The sequence below is a fragment of the Myotis brandtii genome, unplaced genomic scaffold, assembly GCF_000412655.1.
Source record: "Myotis brandtii unplaced genomic scaffold, ASM41265v1 scaffold123, whole genome shotgun sequence".
In the NCBI taxonomy this organism is placed as follows: domain Eukaryota; kingdom Metazoa; phylum Chordata; class Mammalia; order Chiroptera; family Vespertilionidae; genus Myotis; species Myotis brandtii.
Window position 1 is genome coordinate 8,145,365 of NW_005354291.1, and position 26,237 is coordinate 8,171,601.

A 26,237-nucleotide genomic window follows, 5' to 3' on the forward strand; every position below is an offset into this window, starting at 1 on the left:
CCTGAGCGTGACTGAGGGTGGCATCACAACCTCCTTATCCGCCCTGCTCTGTGCATGACGGGGCGGCGCCCCAACTCCCCAATCGGCCCTGCTCTGAGCCTGACCAGGGGCTGCACTTAGGGATTGGGCCTGCCCTCTGCCACCCTGGAGCAGGCCTAAGCCAGCAGGTCGTTATCTCCCGAGGGGTCCCAGACTGCGAGAGGGCACAGGCCGGGCTGGGGGACACCCCTCCCCCGCCCCCCGAGTGCACAAATTTTTGTGCACCGGGCCTCTAGTTATAACTATAAAATTCTATGTTCAGCCATTAATAAAAATGATTTCCATGTGCATATCTTCAGTATGCACATGGAAATCAGTCCAAAATTAGCTTCTCTTTCTCTACTTATTTATGGAAATGTTTGCTCTTCTTTGGTCTCTTGTGTCTTCTGTGGCAGGTAGTAGATACCTCAGGAAGTAGAACACTTCCTCTGCCAGTGTAGAGCTGGCCAACTAGACATAATCTTGGAAGCACTTAAAGTCAACAATGATCTTACAGTTCCCTTGTTCTGTCACAGAACAGTTAGCTTCATATTTTGGCCAAACTCAGGTCAATTTGTTGCATTTGCCAATCCAAATTCTATAGACATTTTTTTGTTTTCCGTGTCTAATTTTCATTCTCATTTTACTTTTGGTATTGAATGCCATTTTCTTCATAACTATATATTCAATTATAGTGATCAGGGAGTGAACCCTCAGTTTATGTTGATTAAAGAACATTGAAGCACAAATGCAGTTATATTTTATGAGGACATTTTATTTAAATGTATCCTGTTAGGTATTTATATGATTAAAAGTTTAAACACATTTTTTATAAGTAGGTTTAATGCTGATTGGATAATGAGAGAAGACAGCATCAGATTAGAATTCAGAAGCCCTGGATCCCATGCTAAATTCTCCTAGCTATGACCTTGGGCAAGAAAAAGTATGTCTGCCCGAAGCAGCTCATAAAATTTTGGGAAAATGCAATAAAATTATTTGCAAAAATCACTCTGAAAATGTAAAGAGCTAATGCAATCTTATATATTATTGTCATTGCTTAAATTTTTCCTGGGAAATAAAAGTATTGACTTTTGTCGGTGACAGCATTTTACTTTACTTCTGTCAGCTCTAAGCAATGCATGAGTATATTAGAAATTTGAAATCTATTTTATAAATAGTTTTAAAGTGTCAGAAGCCTTGTCAAGCCCCTTTAACATGACTTACGATAAGCAGATTTAGGATTTTAAAAAATAATTGGTGTGTTTTTCCTTCAATCACTGTAGTCCCACATGGGTGGGAACCCTTTCCAAAGATGAGGAGATAGTTATAGAATGCCAATCTTAAAAGAGGGCATACACACATTTTTTAGAGTTGTCAAAATCCAGTCCTTCCTTTTATGTGTGAAAACAATAGCAAATCACGGGGTGAAGAAGGGAAATCCTGTTTCTTTTCACTTTTACATGTGCCTTTCTTTTCAGTGCAGCCATACTCCTGCCAAGAAACTCCCCCACCCTGAGCTCCCTTGGGGTCACAGGTGGCAAGCCACAGGCTGCCTCTGAAAGATGGTTCTCCTCTCACAGAGCTCAGGCCTGGCATGTCTGGGTTCTGCTGTTAATGGCAGCCACCAGAACCCCTTAACGTGGAATATTTTAACTGGGTAATATTTGTAAACTCAAGATATCACAGACCAAGCTCCCCACCCCCACCCCACTCTATGTCTCAACAGATCCATTTAGACTTTCCACTGAGTGGAAATGTTTAAAATGATTAAACTACTTGGTTCTGATAGCTTTCTACTATAAAAAAATTAGGACTATTAAATCTTTGAGGGCTACTGTGAGTTAAACCAGAAGAATATTCCTAATAGTACCGGTGATCTGATCTGCACAAGTGAAGAAAGTATTCCGAAGTCACGCAAGTGTCAGGAGCGGAACGAGACCAGGCCTTGCAATGTTTAATTTGTTGTTCTCTCTCTAATTCAGTTGGCCATCAAGCAACCTCTACTGAATTATCCTGTCATATATAATAGAAAATCAATCTATTTAGGGAAGACAGAATAGGAGAAAGATTAATTGGGGGCATTTCCCTTTAAAATGGTAGAGCAGCAGAATTTACAGAATGTGAAATGGTTGATGGCTCTTCAGAGAGCCATCATGTCAATTTTGGGGTAAGGGTTCATGCATGAGAGGTTTCTCTCACAAGGCAAAGATGTGCGGCCAGAGTTGAACATATTGTTGCAGGCTAAAGCTAACATTCAGTTATTTACTTGGCTGGTTTTAGACTTGGTGTTCAACTCTGTTCCTTCAGACCCACATGGGAAATATGTGCAAGAAGAGAGGTAAACTTTGGGACCTGCCAGAGATGAGAAATGGAAATGTTGTTTTAGTTCCTTTGGTTTTATTATTGCACACTTGATCTCTTGAGAAAGCTTTTCGGAGGCTTCCTTCTGTGTTAACAGCCTGCCCATGAGTACATATAGGCAGCAACCTTCACACACGTATGCACACATGAGCACACAAATGCATGCATGCACAGAGGCATGTTCACGCACACACATTCACACACCTTTGGTAGCAGTACTGAAAGTAGGAACCCCATTACCACCATCACTCCCACCACCACTCCCACTACCATATACTGAGCTTTCCAAAATCTCTAACATTTTTCTGGGGCTTCAATTTCAGAAGGATTTGGCTGGAGAGAGAGAATGCCAGGCTGTATTTTGCCAGGCCTGGGAATCCCTAGAAAGAAGCAGTACAGTCCCACTTGCTACTGATGATCACGGACCCAGAACAGTCAAAAGTCAGTTAATAACATGTCACTGGGATATTGCCCTCTATTGGGCTATATTCACGTCTGCAGAAATAGCAATGTCATTTCATCCTCGATTGGCCAGACCCTAATCTCGGTCTGTAAGACGAGAAAGTCCAGCCTGTACCCTTTTGTCACAGCAGTACCGGAGGAGGAGAAATGAAAAGATGCCGCTAATGACTCTGTGTATGTGCTTCTTCCTTGTCCCTGTTGTTTCCCAACAACATCAACATAGCTTTAGCCCGACGTGCCATTTAGACCGAAGTCTCGGATTGATCTGTGATGAATGCCCTGTCGGGTACGCAGGACCACGCTGCGAGAGGTAAGTGCGAGCACCACTGTCTTTCAAAATGATTTCTGCCTGGGGAGTCATAAAACCACAGGCATTATCATCCTGTGCACTATCCGCCGCCACACTCAGTGGAATGAAATAAAGTTTCTCACCACACTTGTCCAACAGATACATTATGTGTTTATAGTTTATTTATTCTCTAGAAATGTCTGTAAATCTCCACTCAGAGAATGTTTGATTAATGTTTTAATCTTAAAGGTTAAGCATTAACCTACAATCTTTCAAGAAAGTATTGCTCAAGTGGAAAGTCATGCACTTTAAGATTTATCTTACTGTCTACATTGCCACCATTTCTTTTTAGCTTTCTAATGAGCTTTTTGTCCTTAAATTGTGGCTTAAATGTGTAGTTCATAGTTTAGCAAGTAGTTCATAATTTACCTTAAATATAATTTGAAAACAAATAAAATGTAATTTGTTATCATGATTTATATCCTCTTCTGAGTACTTCGAAGCCAGCATTGTAATTCCTGTTGGTTTTACTAGGCTGCTTTGCCGTGGAGCCATAGATACTGTTTTATGTAATTTGTGTAATTATTTTCCCTCCTGAAGTCTTTCTGAGGAAAAGGTTCTTCTGGATTTCAGTTTCAGTATGAAAATGGTACAAAATTCTCCCTTGATGCCATTGACAAACACAACACCTTTCTGGTTTTAGCACTGAAAATAGCCCCCTTTGCTGTCATCACGGGGAGCAGGGTTAGGATGGGAGGCAGAGGACGTGACCTGCTTTCACCATTATCACAGAAGCTACCACCACAGAGGGCTCTCTCTGCCTGTCTTCTCCTGTCCTCCTGCCAGCCATCTCCCCTGTTTCAACCAGGGTGCATAGACGAAGCAAGGGCCATTCTCCCAGAGAGCATTCAGCTGGCAGCTAGCAGTCCATGGGCAAAGTGCCAATGACAGTTCCTAGCAGCAACAAGTACTATTTGTGACTGTGGCAGCATCTGTAAATTAGTAATGGAATAACAGAACTGAAGTAAGAAGGATTTATTTGCCATCGAGAAACTGAAGGTCTTTAATTGTGTTTAAAATAAGAGGACATGTGTATATCACTTATGATAATAGCAGAACATACCATTTCCAAGACAGATTTACATCAAATGCCTGATGCCCCCCCCCGCCCCCCCGCCACACACACACACACTCCAGCTGATGACAGGCAACCTTTATTATTATTATCTTAGCAACTGGAAAATGACAGCTGCTCTGTCATACAAAGCCATTAAATCCACCTACATAGGTGAGCGTAGTCTCTGATGTTGCCTTGCTTCATGTTCTATGTTAGATACTAGTTTCTGAACCATCTATAATTTAAAATATTACATTTTGTTTAATAAACATTTGTTTAGCAGCTACCATGTGCTAGGCACAGATACTTTGTACAGTCCTTGCCCTCAAGCAACTAACAGCTTTAACTTTGGTGAGAGTGGTCGAATGGATTCTGGAGAGAATTCCAATCCGAATAATAAAAATCACCAAGGAGAGAAATTCTTGACAAAAAGCATGATTTCCTATCTGAAATCTTTATTAATCTGATTAAAGATGAAAACACACATATGCAACTTATCAAATAGCATGTCTTATCTCCAATTCAAGTTTTTCAGTAAAAAATTATCTTAAATTATTATTATATAGAGGATGGGATGTTATGATTTTCTAGCAAGAATTTGGATTAGGGTTTTCCAAGAATGTTCAGGGTTTATCATTTCTCTGTATTTATATAAGCCAGAAAGTCCCTTAGTTGAGTCCAAAAATGTTTAGGAGAAACATTTTCTGAAATATGTAGGCTTCAGTGTAAGGGAGGGGAATAAGAGTTAGGGAAAGGAGGAGATAATAAAAAAAACCTTGTCATTAAAACTATTCTGTAAGTGATTGCTGCAATCAGGTTATGCACATCATCTACATAATATCAGCCCTGGAAAACCAAAGCAGTGTTCCCTAAATCATAGATGTTCTAGGAATAGAATTCTGTGATCACGTAAGCTTGGGAAATACTTATTAACATGTTAAAAGTTCTGACATATCTGGAGTGAGGAAATCTGTTCAATTTGTTGAACTCAACATTTTAGAGTCTTAAGTGACCATCCAGTCCCTGCTTTTATCATATTGCAAGAATGCTCAGGTGGACAGGAATTATAACTTTACATTCTTTATCTCAAATTATTTTCTATTCTGATACTTAATTAGCAATAGGCGGGAGGTGTGAGAACTTTAAAAGTTACACAATGTTATGTGTCAATTAGATCTCAATTTTTTTAAAAAAAAAATGAGTTTTTCCCCCTCTCCTCTCCACTTCCAGGCTTGAACCCAACTCCTAACAAGCTTACTTAATGCCAAAAGGCTGAGTGCTTGAGTGTGTGAGCGTGCTTGCACGTGCGTGATTATGTATATATTTTATGCAATAAACGGGTGGGTCAAGCAACTCTGAGTAACTCACCCGAGTGTGTTTCTGCTGACCTCTTCCTTTTCCATGTCCTCTTGATCACCTTTCTCTTCAGGTCTAATATCTCTATTCACACCACTCAGGGGGGCACAGGACTCATTCTGCTGCTTTCATTCCACTGGGACTCACCAGCACCTCTGCTCTCATCGCTACTTCTCCATCTGCCTTTCCATCTCCATCTCATTTTCTCTTTGGGGATGAATTTTTACGAGGTACCACGTTCATAAAAATTGCGACTTTCGGAGCCTGGAGTCCAGAAGATTCCTATCTGCCCTGCTTTCTTGACTATTGGATCCCTTCACTCTGTCATGTAGCACAAGATGACCTTGCTGCTTGAATTGAGAGAATGAAGAAAACTCATGGAAAGGAGGATAGCAAAACAAGATATGCCAACATATTAATTGCGATTCTGTTACATGTAGAACTCTAGTTAGAGTTTTAGGAAACTCGCTTGAGGCCAAAGCACCCGTAGTTTAAGATATCACTGCTTTGCCCTGGCCGGTTTGATTCATGGTTAGAGCATCAGTCTGGGGCCCAAGAGTCGTGGGTTAAGTTCCTAGTCATGGGCATGTACCTTAGTTGCAGGTTCCATCCCTGGTCCCATCAGGGGCTCCTGTGGGAGGTAACCAATCAATCTATGTGTCTCTCTCATGTTGATGTCTCTCTCTTCCCAGCCTCCTCCCTCCTTCCCTCTCTCTCTAAAAATCAATGTAAAAACTACCCTCAGGTGAAGATTAGTATATATACCACTGCTTTCTTCTGGGGAATGTTTTAAACAAATGAGAAGAAAGTCAGGGAAGAGGTATTTATCATGGCACTTTGCTAAGATTCTAGTCTTTTATCATCTGGACAAGAGGAGAAAAGTTGAAAAGCAAGGCAAAAGGGATGAATGTTGTAGCATCAAGAGAAATTAATGAGATACATGGATCCTTTAAACCCTGTCCCCTTCCTATCTGGCCAACTTTTAACAACTCCTCACTAAGTGAAGAGAGAGGTCAAATTTAAGAATAATTTCACACTTGCTATTAAGAATGCAGAAGTTATTTGAATCTAATTGCTTCATATTTTGAAAATTCACGGACAATTTATCCACATGATTCATATTCAATGTCAAAGAAGTTCTTTCTTGTTTTTTAAATTTTAAGTCCCAAATTCCAGTTAGCTGTTCTCCTCTTCAGAAATGCCTGAGTCTGAATCAAGGCTAACTGTCATCTGATCACTGTGCTGGTGAGATTCTACTCCTGTTTCAGTCAGCTTGTGCCCCTGAGTCCTGGATGCCCTTGAGAAAGAAGTTGCAGAAATAAGAAAAGAGGGACACTTATACTTACTTGGTAGTACTATTAGCAAAACTGTGACTCCATGTGAGGTTTCAAAGGTCTGCTTATGTGGCTTCACAGTTTGTACACTGCACAAAAGGACTCAACCAATGGACAGGTTAGGGGATCAAATCCAATGTGCCCCCTTCTTGCTGTGCCCATTATTTCTTCCCTTTTTTGCATATGCCCAGAGAAAACCCTTTTTTTCTAATTTGTAGAAAGGCACCATGTAAGCAGGTAAACTACAGAAATATTGCACATCCATTTATATTGCAGCCACGCTCCTCTGTGCCTTAGCCAATTCTGTTCCCTTTGCCTGTTCAACTCTTAAAATTCAGCTCTATCTTCCTGAAAGGGTCCTTAATTAATCATAATATTGGTTGGTTGCCCTTTTCTATGCTTGCAAAACTGTATTTGCTTATCTCTAGACTTTCAATGCTACATTTTTAAGTATGTCTTTCTTCTTCCTGGACTGCAGTACAAAGACTGTGCCTTATTTATATTAGCACTAGAGGCCTGATGCATGAAAATTCATGCAAGAGTAGGTCTTCCTTCCCCCAGCTACTGACACCGACTTACCTCTGGCACCTGGGACCCGGGCTTCCCTCCTCCGGCTGCTGGTAGGCACCCAGAAGGCACCTGGGAACCTGGCTGGCATCCCCCGGGCCACCTGCAGGCACTCGGGACCTGGGCTGGTTTCCCTCTGGCCCCGGCTTTGTCAGGAAGGACATAGGGAATGACGTCCAGAAGACGACCAGTCTAATTAGCATATTACCCTTTTATTATAGATTATGTAATAGTGCACAGGAGATGTTTGAGGAAGGGCAGGAGGTGGAGAAGCAAGAGCTTGTCTAATTTGCTTAGGGAGATCAAAGCATTCTTTTCAGTTCATAGATAATGGAAACATATGCCACAATTTTAGCCAAAAGTTGTTGAAGAAATGATGGAGTAGAGTGGGATAACAGTCTCACCAGTGTTGCTTTCTTCTTCTTACTGTTGTCTCTCTCCACTTCTGCCAGTCTTTCTATCTCTATCGCTATCTCTATCTCTGTCTCTATCTCTGTCTCTATCTCTATCTCTGTCTCTGTCTCTATTTCTATCTCTATCTCTGTCTCTATCTCTATCTCTGTCTCTATCTCCACCTCTCATCTCATTTCTATCTCTATCTCTAATCTTCATCTCCATCTCCATCTCTGTCTCTATCTCATCTTTCTATCTTGGTCTCTCTTCCTCTATGTTGCTTCTAAGTCATTATATTACCTGCATATGTTATCTGGAGTATCATTTATATTTAAAGTGTCTCTTTCTAAAATACCGCAATTTGATTTGAAAAAGTTAGCAAATATGGAAGGGAACAGTGACTTTGTTATGTCAAGGTGTTCCTCTCTAGCAAGAAATCCAATAAGCTCTTTGTTTAAAAACATCCTCGTTCTGTCTTGCATATGAAAATGAGAGGCCTTCAGATTTTAAATTACAAGTAATGTTGGCAGGGTGAAATTCTGAGAATTTGGAAAGGTCCAATGGACTGTGATTTACACCAATTTTTATTAGATGAGTCCTAGTTGATCAGACTATACAGCACTGTTATTATTAATAAAAGTTATATGGTTAGCAGTATTGTTTTCACTGACCCTAGAATCACTTTTTAATTCTATTGAAACATTTTTACAATTATCTCAGAATACTATTCTATGTATGGAAACCCACATACATATCCATCAGTAATAAAACCTGAATGCACACTTTCAATAAAGTGACATATAGATTATCTATCATGTATAATCAGTAAGTTTTCTTATATGTTCTACAATAAAAAAAAAGTTTGATGCTTCTTCAGTTACTCTAATTTTCTCATGGACTGAGGTGTGTGTTTTTTTATTATTGTGGGAGAATTGTAGACTTATTAATTGGTATCTGTGTTGAAAAAAATTTCCAGATCTTGTTATAGAACACCATCTCTCCTGAGGACAGTAAGTCATTTTGAGGAAAGTGAGCTGAAAATAATGGGTTTTTGTTGACTGTGATAATGATCATTGTATATCGTTATTCTAGAGAAGCAAAGTCACTCTCTTAATGGTAAACAAATTGAGATACATTTGGGCGTGATCATAAGCTCTGAATATCAAGTAAGGCAAGAAGAATTGGGTTAAAATTCAAAAGGATTTTCCTATTATGTTTCTCAAATACCACCCTGAAGGCATTGTGGGGGAATGTTAAGCACTCAAACATTAGTTCACATTTTACAAAAAACAATTAATAAGCAATTATATTTGTTGGTGGCAATGTTTTTCCAAGCAATATTTATGCAGTGACTTTCATAATTCATAAAATATTTTATGAATATAATTTTTAAAATTAACATCATTTTAAAAATTATGATAAAAGGTTAATTCTGCAAGACTATTATGGCATCTATATATGTTCTAGAAAACTTGGACTGAATTAATGACTTTGCACCATACTTGTGATGTTATTAAAGTATCCTCATATGATGTACTGGATTTAAACCATTTCTTCTTCGACTGGTAGAGAGCATTTCTCTACACAATGACTTACACATCTGTGAGTAGATGAGCATAATAGTAGTGTACTATAGTAATTATATTCCCCCACATGGCTTTTGTTCCCTTCAATTTTGAACTTTGTTGAAAAAGACATTTTATGTTGCTAACACAGTGCAGATAACAGAGCTAGCCTGACTGTAATATTTCAGATACACTGTTTTGCTTCTCTTTTGGCAAGTGTGGCTTAATAGGAAGCATGAGCACATATAATTGAAAGAGAAGACAGAGCAGAATATAAATAGGTGCTTCTTATAAAGATGTATTTGTGCATCTGTAGCAGGAAGTAGCATTTTTAATATGACATAGGGGAAAAGGGTAATTTGATACTATAATTTAAAAAATCTCTGCCATGCCACATAAATAAATAAATTTGTTTTACCAATAATATCTAAAATAGTGATGAGTCATTTTTTTTTAAAAAACTAGAGTTTGCTAATATGAGCTGTGGCACAGTTAATGCATCATCTTTCAGCATGTTAACATAGTATACAGGCATATGTACTTCTCAGTAAAGACTCTTCAATGAAAATCTGCCTCTGTTTGGATATGCAAGCACATACAAACCTATTGTTAATATAAAGATATCCATAGCTTCCACCCAAATAATAAAGAGAACCTTTTGAGTTATAATTTTCCATTTAATAAATTTTGGAATTCTCACTACTGAATTTCCTTGTGAGCCTGTTTTCTCATAACAAGCTCCTACTGCAACAAAAACCAAAAAAATGTGAACCTTACATATTTGTACTGGAAACAACCAATTGGAGTAGATAGATATAATGTGTTGTACTACAAAGGCTTTCCAACATGGACGTAGATTCCTCTAAGAAATATGCCAGGAGCAGATTTCTTATTATGCTTTGGTCTCGTCTTTAGTGCCAGTAACAAGATTTTTTTTTCTTGCTGAAACCTAATTACTAGTGGGGCTGGCAGGATTTCATCTTGTAACTACACTACAGTTGTGGAAAAACACTTTTAATCATCTTGCATTTGAGAAAAGGAACACTTAAAAAGAAAATGTATCCTGAGAGAGGGAGAGTGTGAAAAATATGTAAGTATTACCCTGATGGGTTTCACTAATTCCTCCCAAATACTCACTGATGAATTCTTTTGCCTTAGGTGTGCAGAAGGCTATTTTGGACAACCTTCTGTAGCTGGAGGATCATGTCAGCCATGCCAATGCAATGACAACCTTGACTTCTCCATCCCTGGCAGCTGTGACAGCTTGTCTGGCGCCTGTCTGATATGTAAGCCAGGTACAACAGGCCGGTACTGTGAGCTCTGTGCTGATGGATATTTTGGAGACGCAGTTGATGCAAGGAACTGTCAGCGTAAGTCTGAACTATTGATGCCCCTGACAGAATTGATGCATTGCACCTCAGAGTAGCTGATGAGTTCTTGAGTGAGATTGGAGAGTAGGAAATTATGTGTAATACATCTATGATAGATGTACAACCTATACACAGAGTCTGCATATCCTAAAATATTTTCTTACCAATAGAGTAAATCACTGGAAAATTAATGCATGCTGCAGTGTGCCATTGTTTTTCAAATGATGCACATATTTCCGTTTACATGTGAAACAAATATTCTAAAATAATGTATGTCCATAGCAGAAAAGAAAATTTTGAAAAATAGGTTGGACCTATTTAGCCTTTATTGATTTATCTCAGATCTAATTATTTTCTTGGAATAAATTTATCTGCCCACATTATTGAATTAGTATCTATCAGTAGGCGTGAGTCTGTATTCCTTTCATATGTGAACTTTACATTCTTGCATTTCATCATAGTTGTAAAATTCTGCCAATATTTTTGCACACTGTCATTTGTAATTGTTAAATGATTAACCTTCAACTTAGGACTATTCATAGAATGCTATCTGTTATCCTTCCACAAAAGTAGCTATTGTAGGGCCTCATTCATAATGGTCAGTATATCCCTCCCTCATCTTTCCCTTCTTAGTTGTGTTATAGTGTTGCAGAGAATTTGCCATTGCTTTATATTAGTGCTAATATAAATGCAAGGGAGGTCTTGTGGAGAGTGAAATGGAATGTTAGTCCATATTAGTCCTTGAGTGGTTTGCACTGCCATCATCAGCTTCATCTGTTGTCAGAATCCTCAAGCAGAACAAGTATCAGCCCAACAGTTTAATTCTGCCAGTTGCATTATGTAAGAAGGGACTCTTCCAATCATTCAGTGGCTCCCAGGAACTGCAAAAATATAGAAACCACTGGAAATCTAGTCTGTTATTGTCTAGGCTGTAAACACCCATTTCAATAAGAGCGATGTCTTTCTTCTCATAGATTTGTAAGGTGAGTGTCGGTTTTTTGTCACTTGAAAATGACAATTTGTTGAATCAAAACCAAATCACTCTGGGACAATGACATCTATTAGTTTCATCTGTCAATTAATGATTTTTAAAGCAGGTTTTCCAACAGCTCTGGAGGGCTTTTAAACACTGTGGGTTTATGGCATCTTTGCAAAATCATCGGGAGCTTTTAAGAAATTCGTCCATTCAAACACATCATCTAGGATCTGCACTTTCTAGTTGTGTGATCTTGGGCAAGACATTTCACCTCACTGAGACTCAGTTTCATCGTTTACATAAAAGGTCACAATTTTCTGTGAGGACTAAAGGATCTGCCCCACAGAAAGTATCCATTGAACTGCCTGGGATCTGGCGTGCTCACACATGGTAGCTCCTTCCGTAGTAGTGCTGTGGTGGTCGTGAGTTCTGTGGGGTGTTCATTTTAGGGCTGTATTAATCATGTAATGACCTCTTTTTCTATTTTCCAATAAACCCCTCCAAAAATTTTGAGGAGATTCTTTCACTCATTTTATTGTGGTAAATTGGGGGTTGGTGGCGTAAAACCTTAAGAACACATACAAGGATATGTTATGAAAATATTTGTGAATCATCACCAATTTTTATATTACTTGCCATGAGCAATAGACATGATTAGGGTTTTTAATGCTTCTTGTCATGTCATTAAGATTAAAACTATAAGAAACTAATTTATTATCTATTTGGGGAATAATTTTTCACAGATACAATAGCTTTTCTCTGCATAGGTGGTAAACCATCAAGAGAATAAAATTCACGATAAAGCATTATTTATTTGCCTCTAAATTTCTTCATGAAAAGTACACCACTACAAATAAATATATTTTGCTTTTCAAATTTATCTATAGTGTTTGTGTCATACATTTCTTTAAAAATGCCACTTAATTTTTTTACACTGCTTTTGTTATTTTTGTTGACAATAATTATCATTAATTAAGAATGACATTAAGGTCATACATTTCATTTAAAAATGCCACTTAAAAATTCTACATTGCTTTCATTATTTGCAGAATGACTTTAATTTATGGTAAATATAATCTTATACTCCCACTCTAAAAAAAAAAGTGGCTTCTAAATTCTTAATTATTTAAGATTTTAAAAACATTTTTGTACAATATGCATAAGAAACATGCATAAAGAAATTAAAAGTTTATACAATAATTCTAGTGTTCAAATGAAATGGATAGTTAAAGAAAATATTTTTTCAGCCTTTTCTCATACCCCAAATATAGACTGTCCTTGGACCATGTCCCAAGGAAAGTGACTGGCTGCAGATGGGGCTGGGCCCTCAACACCCACTCAATTGCTATCAAGTTGGCAGACACTGAAGGCCAAACTACTGGAAGAAAAATCAAACATTTTTTAGAAAAGCAATAAAACTAAGTAGAATCTGGAGCCAGATGAACAGAATAATAACATACGCTGATGGAGTAGCTATTTATAATGTAGTTATAAGTTGTGCTCAGATCAAGGTATCCAGAAACATGAAATATTGTATAAAACTTTACAAAACCATCTATGACTAATCTAAATTCCCATATCATCTCCCCCTTATATATATTTTTTTATGCTGGTATCAATGCAATTGCATATACCATTGAAAATATACTCATAGAGTACAGAGTGAGCCAATAATTACGGTTGCATTTGTGAAAAGACCATTTACTTTTTAGATTGATCTATGGCTCAGGATGATATTAGACAACTTCATAACATAGAAATGACAAATAATTACTTAAAACAAATATATTTTCTATCTTCGGAGATAGTATGTAAGTTGTAAAGTAAAAGTTCTTCTTGAAAATTGTAATGCTACATTCCTAGTACACTTGAAACAATGTTTTTATCTTGCATCCTTTCTAATCTTAAAGGTATGTATGTGTATATATATTTTATATATATAAAATTTCCCCTCAAACTCGTGTTTTGAGCTTAACAAAAAACAGGCACATAGTAAATAATTATTGAATTTAAAAAAGCAATTTTGCTTGATTAATAGTGGCATTAATATTATACCATGGGTGCTATTAATTTTGATAATTTCTCAAAAAATATTTTAGCTCTATAGTTAATATGCATTACTTAAAATGGAGATTACAATATTTTAAATGTTACGCCAATGCATCTATAAAGAAGTGAAAGAGCTGAAGAAGTGATGGAAATAACATTCACCTGGAGTCAGGACTCAGCTATATCACCTACCAACCGTGGCCTTGTACAAGTTATGGCTTCTTTAATTTCAATGTCTTCATTCTCAACATTGGAATAATAATGATGATATTAATATTTCAATAGCATATGATGTGCCAGGCTTTATACAAATTGATCCTACAGTTTGTAGAGTTGTAAGGATCAAATGACATAAAGCCTAACAGGTCATCTAGCACAGAGGTGGAGAACCTTTTTTCTGCCAAGGGCCATATGGATATTTATAACATAATTCGTGGGCCATACAAAATTATCAACTTAAAAATTGGCCTGCTATATTCGGTAACATTTAATTAACTCACCGCTAATGCCTTGGCATAGCCAAACCAAATGATTTTGTGGGCCTTACGTGGCCCTCAGGCTGGACACCCCCCACCCCTGATCTAGCAAGTCAGAAAATGTTCCATTCTAAAAAGTTAGTTGTCAGTATTACTATCTTGGGGATATCATTATTCAATAAGCCTATTAAGACTATTAGAACGTTTTTCCCTGCGACTGATCTCTCTTTTCTTTACAGCTTGTCGCTGTAATGCCAATGGCTCCTTCTCTGAGGTTTGCCACACTCAGACAGGACAGTGTGAATGCAGACCTAACGTGCAGGGCCGGCGGTGTGATGAATGTAAGGTAAGGAGTAGGAGCTTACTTCCTCCTTGAAAAGGCTCATCAGCTCTCGATGATACACATCTTAGTATATTAAAAGAAAGGTTCGGGATTATCTAATTCTACATGTGAAATTACTGGGATCACTGAAATGGTTTCTCAAAATAGAAAAAAAATTTGCTGTACACTAGCGTTTGACCTTCAACTTGTATTTCCTTGGTTTTGTGTAATATTTACTACACTTCAGATGTTTCTGAATCAGATAATAGAAATTTACTCTCCAGTCTACGGAGACAAAAATATCTTTCCTTTGCCTTTACCTTGCTGGCAGAATAAAATGTATCATACCCTTTGCTTTTAGCAAACTCCTTGTTCTAGTTCCATCATTTAGATGTCAGTTCCGATGAGCACTTTACTTAAATGTTTTCAGTAGAGAAGTGAGTAGAGGTAGTTTTTAGATACGCCTTTGGCTAAAGTGAAACAATAATAAAAATCTCCTGCTCTCAGTTCTGAACCCATTGCCCCACCTTCAGTATGGGAAGACCTTGAGATCCCTCTGTGAGAGCAGGTGGGTTTGCACCACCTCTCACGTAAATATGCATTTTTGGTGCTAACAACTGTTAAATAGAAGCAAGCACTTCTCAGATGTCATCAAACTGACCTTTCTGTAGGAAGCTTGAAAATGTCACCTGTTTCTATCTCCTGAATAATATTTTATGCTCTTACTGTTGTTTGTTTTTCTTTTTCTTTTGGCTTTTAAAGTCCAGTATGTGGTGGGACCCTGAGAAACGATTCTGTGTGTTATGTGACTGCAATCCCATTGGCTCTGTGTCACCACAGTGTGATATGACAGGAAAATGTGTCTGTAAATCAGGCTTCGTAGGGAAACAGTGCAACCTGGGCAGGCAGGTGCACCGACAGAAGGAGCATCCACGAAGAACGCAACCGGTGCTGGGGTCTCCCCAGAGATGGGGTCCCAGCAGCTCCAGAGGCTGCCCTCGGGGAGCCTACTGGCCCGCGGCTCGGGTAATCCCAGCGGTGCTGCATGGCTCTGGCGTGGCATGTTGTGTTCTGTGTGCTGCGCTGACAATCCCTGATGCCATTTTACAAAAAAATGGTTGCTAAGTGTGCAAGTTGAAAATGCAAAAACTGGACAATTCCTGATCGATGCCTTGCCTTTTAAAAACAGCTATCTATGTTTCCAAAAGTATATTCAAGTTCATAGTTTAATAAAGTTTTGATTAACCATGGATGTGCAGAAAACAGAGAAAAATATATGTGTGGGAACCTTTCATCTTAGAAGTGGAAAGGTCCTTGGGTATCATTTGGAGCAAACTCCTTTCTATGAATGAACAAATAAAGGGAAATCTAGCAAAGAAAGGAACTTGCCCGAGAAAATTCAGCTCATTGACCTGCCAATTTCAGCGTAATGAACGACTTGATTGCATGTCCACACCATAATTTTACTCTAGGATACAACAAACACAAGAAACACATTGTAAATGCACAACATACACCAAGTATGGAAGCGTATTCTCTGATACAAAATATGGAACCCCTTCTCATAAGGCAAAACAAAACAAATGTTGGGAGGAAGGGAGGAGGGAAAGCGAGGCCCGCAGCCAATCTGCAGAGCAGCAGGGTACGGAGGGGCTTGCCAGTGTAGAATCAGAGCCTGTGTTAGAGCTAAGGGTAGGGGATAGAAGAAAGTGAGAATGTACTACAAAGTAAGGGAGTAAAGGGATGGCTCCTATTGACATTTTAAGAAAACGAGTTCTCATTTCAGACTGCCTCAGATCAAATCTCAGCTTCACCACTTCCTAGCAATAAAACAGTTCCTTCAATCTTCCATAATTCGGCTTCTTCATCTCTAGTAGGAACTACTTCAGGGTTTGAGTCTGTTTGGGTTTTCCAAGAGGCAAGCGCAAAGAGACTTACTGCAAACAATGCCCATGAAGGATGACAGGGGAGGGAGTATAGTATGCAGGGAGCCTTCTGCTGCAGTGCAGGTCTGACTTTGTGAAAGGAGAGAGGGAAGGAAAGAATGGGTAGAAAAGCCTCATTCGGTGCATTCTGCCCAAATCCCAAATTCTTGGCCAAGCCAATGGGAAATGCCGAAGCAAAATTTGCTCCTTAGGGGAATCCTGGTTTGCACAGAAAGGTCATCAGTTATTGACTAGAAGAAGCGAGACCTGCTGTGAGCCCCTCCTGTGGAAGCTGCAGGCTGCCCCTCAGGGACACTCTCATGGCAGGCTCTCTTGCAGGAAGCTCTGCTGAGACACCCCAATGCCTGTTTCAGGGGAGTCCTGAGAACAGTGCATAAAGGATGGACACATACAGAGAATTCTTTGTAAATGTTAGATATTGTTAATACTATTGATATTAAATGAAAAAACTCTTTAAAAGAGATCATGTTCTTAAATTTTTTTTAAAAACATGCATGCATAAAGTAAAAGAAAGGAGCACTAACTGATCAAAATGTCTTCAGTATATAAACTTAGCAGAAATTCAACCCTCGTTCATGTCCTTTTCCTACAAAGCTCACAGCACAGCTGTATAAAGCGGTGTCTGTTCTCTGTGGCAAGTATGTGTGAGCTAGGAGCACCACCTCTGAAGGCAGGCTGGCTAATTGGAATCCTGATTGCTCCACTGGTGAGCTGGTGACCTTAGGCAAATTACTTGACTTTTCTGTGCCTGGGTTTCACTACCCTGTAAAAAGGTGATAATATTTATCTCACAAGATTATCTTGAAGATTAAATGAATTGCTATTTATAGAGGACTTTAGAACAGTGCTTGGCATACTGTAAGCACAATATATAAGTTCTAGTTGTTATTATTATCCCAAGTAAGAATAATTTATGGGAGCGCAACAAACTTCCCAGTGAAACTGACTGGCACTCTCTCCCACCTTGTTTCACCTCATTAATTTCCATCACTGACTAGGGATGTTTGCTCCTTAAATTTGTTTACATCAGGGGTTTTCCCTAGTCTCTGAAATACATTTTTGAACAGCAAACTTGTTAAAATTATATTACTGAAAGTTAGCGGTATTTATTTTGGTATAACTCAGCCTTTAAAACTGCATAATTTAAACAGTAGAAAAATATGGTAGAGACATTTCTTCTTGTAAAATTCTTTACATGATCAACTTTGGAAATTTTTAATGATAACTATTATTTATAAGTTTATTTAATATTTTATTAATTTTCCATATATATGTGTGTGTGTGTGTGTGTGTGTGTGTGTGTGTGTGTGTATTTAATTATGCTAAGTAAAGAAATATTTAGGAAATAAAGATGAATATAAAGTACTATCTTTAAAATTCAGATTTCTAAGTGAAGAATATTTAGAAAATAAAAACAAATGCAAATATACTACTTCTATAATTCAGATATTTTTAAAAACTATTTTACTATATTATGTTTTAGTCTTTTTTATGTATGTATGTTTCCATTTGTGTATATCTGAGTGGTAGGTATATCGTTTTAGGTATGTAATTAGAATCACAGTGTATATATAATTTTGTATTCTGCTTTTTGAAATTTTACTTAATGCTATATACTAAGCATATTCATGTCATTAAAACTGCTTCAAAACAGGATTTTAATGACTGCATATCATTTTATAGCATGAATGTGTCATAATTTAATTTATTCAAATTTTCTCTAACATTGAACATGAAGTGCTTCTACAGTTAATCACTATGATAAATAATATTGTAATGGGCATGCTTGTACTTTAACCCTTTTCCCAATTTCTAAGTATTTCTCTAGGTCAAGTATATAGAATCTTACACGGAAGTATTTTTATGAATAAAAATATTATATGTTTTAAGTTTTCTTTCTATAATTGAATTTCAATAGCATGTGTTAGGTCATTTTTAGAACTGATACACACTTCCTTCTTTAATCATGTAGTGAAGTCTGAATTAGAACTAGAAGTAAAAATAAAGTCAGCATTAAATATAAATAAAATTATTTTTCAAACTCATTCAACCTATTTTATATTTTAAATACAAACCTATTCTTAGCTATAGTCATTTTGAAAGAATAATTTTAGTGTGATTTTATTTTCTAGGACTTATTTTTAATACTGTTAACAATAATGGCAAAAATATTTAATGCAACTTACATTTCTCTTTGAGTGGCTCACTTTAAGTAGCAAGATTTATTTTTACCAAGAAGTAACTATTAAGTCTAATTTTCCAAAATGGGAATTATTTTTTACAAAGAAGTAATGACTGAGACCAATTTTCTAGGTTAAAATATCATAATAATGTGACATATTTTATATTTAAAAAGACAACCCTGACATTCTTTAAATAAGATATGTGCTTCTCATTTTTCTAGTAGGCGTAATTTTTAATCCATCAGCATTTTCTTATAGTCCCTCTAGATCTGTTGGCATGTATTTCAAAAAAGTCAGCCAAAGCTAGCAATGAAAACTTAACCATAGAAACTTACTTGTTATAAGTAGATAAGGGATGTGCATATAGATAACTCTCAGAGTATAAAAGTTTTTCTTCATTTACCTAATCTTTGATGTCTGTTTTTATAAATCAATTTCTATTGTTAAGATAAAACCCAAGAACTAGATGTTTGTCAAACCAATTATTTTGTCAGTGTAGGCAAAACCTGAAAATTATATTTATAATGTGAGCCCTATAGTGGTGATTAGAAGTATTTATGGATATATGAAATATGGTAGATAAAATATTCAAGGATATTTTAATTTTAGGCTGTGGGTAACAATATTTAAAGCATTATCAAGTAGAAGGAGTTCATAAGATCTGAAAGTAATCAGTGCAGATTATGAGGATTTAAGCAAATAAAATTTTTAATTAAAATAAAAATACCAACCTTAGCTTATTTCCACAGTGCCGTTAGAATCTTGGGAAGTACAGGGAAAAGCTAGTGAAAATATATCAGACTGGATAATAATGCCCTAATTCTGCCTTTATCTGGATGAAATTTCAAAGTAACTGAACTTTTATCTTTGGATATTACAAAAAGTTTCCATTAGATTGAATGACAACTCAGTTGTCCTAACATCAGTGAAGAAACTTTCATAACCCTTAGGCTCCTTTTTCTCCTGCCTGATCTTTTAGTGCTGTGGATCTTGTTCTATAGTGAATGAATCGATTTAAATTTAACGTTTCTCTTTCCTTTCCTATGCCAGCCCGAAACCTTTGGCCTACAGTCGCCAAGAGGATGTGTTCCCTGCAACTGTAACTCCTTTGGGTCTAAATCATTTGACTGTGAAGAGAGCGGCCAATGTTGGTGCCAGCCTGGAGTGACAGGGAAGAAATGCGACCACTGTGCCCATGGCTATTTCAACTTCCAAGAAGGAGGGTGCACAGGTCTGTTATTGAAGACTCAGCAGGGCACATTCATTCTCTGGGTCTTGGCTCTGTAACAGTTTGTTCGTCAGGGTTCCCAGAAATTAAAGGACAACAAATATATGATATAAAATATCTAACCTAATAAGAAACATCTATTTATTTTAAATAAATTATCAAAAGAAATACACTGCAATTTGAAACATTGCCTTATGCAAAACTGTGCTTGCAAATACTCAATATAAATCCATCAGCAGATCCCAATTCCACTGTGACTCTCTCTCCCTGAGTGTGACCTCCATTCAGCCAGTCACTCAAAGGCTACTGCAGCTCGAAAGTCAAATGTTCAATTTTTCTGGTGCCAATGTTGTCTTAGTTTAAATTCTACCCCCAAGCTAATACAGCTCAACTTTTCCTTTTCCTGTTGCAAAATTGGTACAAGGATTAGGGAAGTTAATATATTTTTCTGCTACAAAAAAAAAAAATTATGTTTGCTTCTACTTTCAGGTGCCTTAAAAACTGTGATATTCCGAGAAAGAAACAGATTGGCTCTAGATATTCGTTAGTTCATGGGAAAGTGCAGGTGGGGGTTTCTGACCATGATTTCCTCAAGCAGTATTCTCATATATCCAGCCACAGCATTCTGACAAACATGATATAGAAAGTAGGAAATAGCACAAAATAATTGAAAGTAAAGACTTAACCTTAGCATTGATTTATGTGTCACTAATTTGGAATTAACCCTTATTCCAGCCAATTAACCTTTGCTTACTAAACTCACTGATTCAATATTGATGATATTCCTATATCCTCAGCATATATGATAAATACATGGTAAGATTTTAAGACTTTATTATGGACTACTGTAGTGAATTTATGTAAGAAGTGCCAGGAATGATATAGGAAATTATTTTAAAAACCAGTACCTTTTAGATATTCTCAAATACCTTTGATATACAGTTGTGATAGTAAATTAAACCATTATAAATTATTTTAAATGTTATCATTGTAGAGCCTCTAAGAGTCTACATGTGATCTCTAAGTCAATATCTGTATACACCAAAATACTAAAGCTGCATTTTAAAATATACTCTGTTATTTAAATCTCACTATTTTTACTCAATAGGAGTTAATGAAATGGCACTATATATTCAAATATATCCACTACCAGAAATTATAAATGAGAGCAAGAACATTTTAAAAATTTTGAAATAGTGATAACATTTTAGAACTGCAGACTTAGTAGCATTTAACCCAGAAAAACAGAACAGAGAATAAGCACAAAACAGGCAGGATAGCATATGTTTGAAAGCATGCTTTGCTCTAAAGAGCTTGGATTTGTTTATTGGCTGCACAAATAACAAGTTATGTGACTTAACCAAATGCCCTGGTTTCCCTGTCCCTCCACAAAATTCATCTATTAAATAAAGAAAAAAATAGTATATACCTTGCTGGGTTTTTGTAAGAATTAGTTGAATTAATGGTTATACAATATTTAGAGAAATTCCTGGCATATAAGGTCTATGTAAGTGTTTACTATTATTGTTATGAATGGTATTTCTTTATTAGTATGATTAATGTGGTAAACACTCTATTTGAACAAGATAAAAGTAGTTAATTACACAAGTTTTCTTATTCAGTCAGTGTTATGATCCCATTGAAGAACTACTTAAGAATTTCTATTTGTAGGTAATGATTTGAACCATCCCAAGACACTTTTTAGTACATTAATTTAACACAGTATGCACTATTTTTCTTCTTAATCAATGGTATATGTAAACTAAATCCTTTGGCTGAAAATTAGCAGCAATATTAATAACAACAAAAACAATAGCTAACATTTATTTAGTTTTTACCCTATGCCAAGTATTGTGCTAAACATTTTTCACAGCTGGTATGAAATGCTGTGAGCAATGATAATTATGATCCCTTAAAATGTGAGCTTAATCAAATATCCCAAATGTATTTTGTTTAAAAGATTTAATCATCATATAACCAATTAAAAGGTTTCTTATAATATTGGTCTTCTATTTTAATTTGAGTATTTGTTTTTTATTCTCTTGCTTTCTCCTCTTTAATATGAAACACTGAACCAACGTATTATCAGTACCTAGGTAAACTATAGGTAATAAATGGCATACAGTCCTTGTCTCGGATGGCTTTGAAGATATCAAATATTATTTTTGCATTCTTTGAGATAGTGTATGGGTAGGATTGAATTTGTACTCTTCATATATTATATCATAGCATGGAAAATTCAAAATCTATTGAAAAGAAATAAGGCAGTTGGTAAATAAAACTCAAAAGCATCTTTATATATATACAGTTCTGTAATTTAACTATTTTTAAATATTTGCTAAACTGAAATGTCCTGATGTATGTTAGGATATACTGAATTTAGGAAGCCTATTAAGCTTACAGGTTTTAACTACAAATCAGAGTCATCAATAGGAAGGAATTGTTAATCTATACAGTGTAGAAAATTAATTATGAACTTAATTATAGAAATGAAATTCAGACCTTTATAATATCTAGATATGAGGTAACAGAGTTAACATGGAATCTGATACAGCAGTTCTTTCTTTCCTTAAGCTTATTTGAAAAGTTTAAAATGCTTTACCTTTTGAAATTATTAAGTGAATTATAATATATGTGTTGAACAACTCCTCTGTGAAGTACACTGTACTATGATATAAAAAATGAATGAGTTAAGTTTTCACTTTTAAGAATCCTTAACCATAGTATGGAAAATAAAACAACACCAATCACAATATAAAATGAACATTTAGTATCAAATGTTTACTTTTTGTTTCCCCTTTCATCTGTGAAGCTTGCGACTGTTCTCATCTGGGTAATAATTGTGACCCAAAGACTGGTCGATGCATTTGCCCTCCCAACACCATTGGAGATCAGTGTTCTCAATGTGTACCTAATACGTGGGGCCACAGCATTATCTCTGGTTGTAAGGTGAGTGAATTGATTTATTTCATCTGAAAATGTTTTTTTTAAAGATTTGTTCATGTTGGTAGAATTCTATAGTTGGGCATTTCAAAATCCAATATTATATTGCGAAACAATGTGGAACTATCATTATGGAGTGATTACAGCTATTGATCAGTATCTAACATTTTAGTTGTGGGAAAGATAATGAAGTAAGTACACATTTATGCAGCCTCATCTATGATACCTACCAAAAAGGAGGGGGAAAGAACAAAAAAAAATCTGTAATAAAATGGAAACAGCTAGAGCCTAACACTTATACACAATGAAATATACCTGCAAAGTACTAGGAAATTGGGAACTAATTAAAGGAATTTGCCAAAAATATATATGAATGACCCTCAAATTATGACTAGGTTTCAGTTTCCAGAAAATAATTGAGAGGATTCTGAAGAGTCATATTATCAACCTTTAGCCTAGAAAAATCCTCGGTTTTTTTCCATGGCTGGACCTAAGAAAGTTTCATGACCAAACTCACATTGAGAGACATATATTCAGCATGAGGGTGGAAGGAACTCCAGTTTGTAGATTCATAGAGTTACATATTTGTAAACAAAACAAAAATTCCTCCAGAGTTCCAAAATTTTAGATGACTATGAACAATGCTACAAAATTCTATGACTGTTTGCATTTTCACTTTGAATCCAAGCATCTGCCCCATACCTGGACTCATGAATAAGCCATATGAAACTTATGAGGGTTCCATTACAGCCACAAAATCCAATGATGTGTCCAAACTCTAATGAAATTCCTGAAATTGAAGCTGATACCTAATGTTTATTATATAAATCAGGGTAAAATATAGACCAAGGTAATTTTTTTAAAAGTAGTTGTAGGGCCCTAGCCAGTTTGTCTCAGTGGATAGAGCATTGGCCTGCAGACTAAGGGTCCCAGGTTCAGTTCCAGTCAAGGGCACAAGCCTAGGTTGTGGGTTTGATCCCCAGTGGAGGACATGCAGGAGGCAGACAATGAATAATTCCCTCACATCATTGATGTTTCTATCTCTCTCTCCCTCTCCCTTCCTCTCTGAAATCAATAAAAATATATTTTAAATAAATAAATAAACAAATATAGTTGTAGGTTTGATACCATTATATAGTGATTATTGAATAAACATTATGTGGCTTGAAGTGTTTTGATTACTTTGAACCATTATTAAAAATATAAATTTCTGAATACACACCTCATCATGATGATCAATTACAAAAAAATTCATAGAGCCCTCACAAATATTTATGAGCATGTGTTCTATTTTAAATACTTGGATGACTATACTCCAAATCTGCAGTGATTTGAGATTTATAGCTTTCCTTTCTTTGCGTCATGGGTAATTTCTCTGTGCTGAGGTGTGAGCACACACATCATTTGAGCTTTTATTGGAGTAGAATACAAAGCCTGCCATCTCTTGCTAGCAGGGAAGTCATGCATAAATCCTCTCTTGCCAAAGAAACATTACATCTAATTATGATTTAAGTTTGATATCGGTTATAGTGCTATGTAAACATATGGTTAATGGTCTCATTTGTCTTTACTATGACTTCCTGGATATACTTTCTGATTCAGAAAGTTCCCAATGTCTGTTTGTACTGCCAATTAGTCTTTAAGAATTATGTGAATATTGGGTAGCATTTTATATTTTAGTTAAATGATAAGGATGTCTCATCAGACATTTTTTAAATGCACTGCATGATTATAGTTTCCATTCATATTATAATTTTCTGTTTCTGATTATAGCCCATTTTGTTTGAGTCAATGAAAAAAATATTTATGTGAATAAGCCAATCATCCTTATTTTGAAATCTCATTCTACTCTTGATGTTCTATCAGGAGGAGTTATTTAGAGTGATGACAGTGGGTTATTCTATGCTTTAGAAACTATATACATGTTTGTAATTGAATATTACATTTGGGGTTTAAAATAACTTTTAGTAACAACTCTTATGCAGCCCTTTTTACTGGATAGCAATGAAGACATAAAGAAATACTTAATCATAAAGACACCCAAAATAAGGCCTGGCAATTATTTTAACATCAGAATCTGGGAAGATATTTCACAGAACATTTGGACAGGAAAGAGATGATAGATTGGAAGCTGGTGATTGTACATCACATTCTAGAAAGAGTAGTCCCATAAGTAAACTGCTGTTGGCAGGAGCAGAAGCAGTAATATCCCCAGTAGTGGTGGATATGAGAATTAAGCTGAGCAATGAACGTGTGAGAAATACAAAGTGAGATCCAGCCAGAATTAGATCTGGAAATTTGGCAAGTTGCTAGGCATATGAGTCTGCCATAGAGCTGTACATTGAGAAGAAGAATAGTACAGCTCCAAAAAGAATCAGGTGACCGACGAAGTATAAACACTGTGATACAGAAAGAGGTGGTACCCACTTGGATCCCAAGTAAGAACCCACTTGGGAGAAATAAGGCACACCAGTTATTTAAGCAGGGAAAGTAGAATATAAAGACTTGTTAACTGGTAAAAGGTAGTTACTAAAAAAGTTACTGAAAAAGGATAAAAGAGAGATATAAGGGATCCTGAAGTATCAGATATAAAAGAGCAGCTACTATTTCTAGGCTTATGGAGGCCGGACCATAAAGGAATCAAGGGCTAGGAGAGGTCACACAGTTCCCTCTCCTCAACCCCAGCCAGACTGAGGTTCAGAAATGTTTAAAGAGAGGGTGGCTACCAGAGGAACACACAGCCTGCCTGTGGTAAGACAAACAATAATATCAACAAACCAGTCGACAGAGTTTGTGGGCAAATGCTAGTCTATGGAAGCTGCCCACCACTGTTGAAGGCCATGGGCATGCTGGAGCTACTTAGAAACAGCCTGTCATGGGCAGAGCTATGTGCAAACCAAAGCTACTCAGATAGCTGCCTGTTGGAGAGAGTGGTTTTGAGGGCACAGCTGGAATCATTCTGAACTTCTGGGCTCTCAATGCTAAATAATAAAATAATGATAATGATGACAGTAATGAAGACAGAACCCAGGACAGAAGTATCTTCCCACCACTGTGGTTTTATTGAGTCCCTCCAGTGCCCTTTGTTGATGAAGCTTAACATTCTGCAACCTGTCCATGGAAAAATGTGTACAGGTTCTAACTACAGTATCACAAACAGGGCAGGGAAGAGTGAATTTAAAGCTCAGAGACAGTAGATTGATCATTGGCACAGCTGGTCTCTGAAAATGATTTATTTATTCCAAGATCCTAAATGACATTTTAGAAATACACTTGGCACTT

The 26,237-nt window shown here is 36.5% G+C and overlaps 1 protein-coding gene across 4 annotated transcripts in view; it reads left to right on the top strand.

Annotated features, from left to right (window-relative positions):
- Window positions 1–26,237, top strand: part of LAMA2 (laminin, alpha 2) — a 476,871-nt gene that overhangs the window by 282,507 nt on the left and 168,127 nt on the right. For all 4 annotated transcript variants that reach the window (XM_014533789.1, XM_005858976.2, XM_014533790.1 and 1 more), the window contains 5 exons: window positions 3,065–3,151; window positions 10,621–10,832; window positions 14,573–14,679; window positions 19,835–20,015; window positions 22,825–22,961. In XM_014533789.1, coding sequence (XP_014389275.1) covers window positions 3,065–3,151; window positions 10,621–10,832; window positions 14,573–14,679; window positions 19,835–20,015; window positions 22,825–22,961 — 724 coding nt within the window. The remainder of the gene's footprint in view (window positions 1–3,064; window positions 3,152–10,620; window positions 10,833–14,572; window positions 14,680–19,834; window positions 20,016–22,824; window positions 22,962–26,237) is intronic.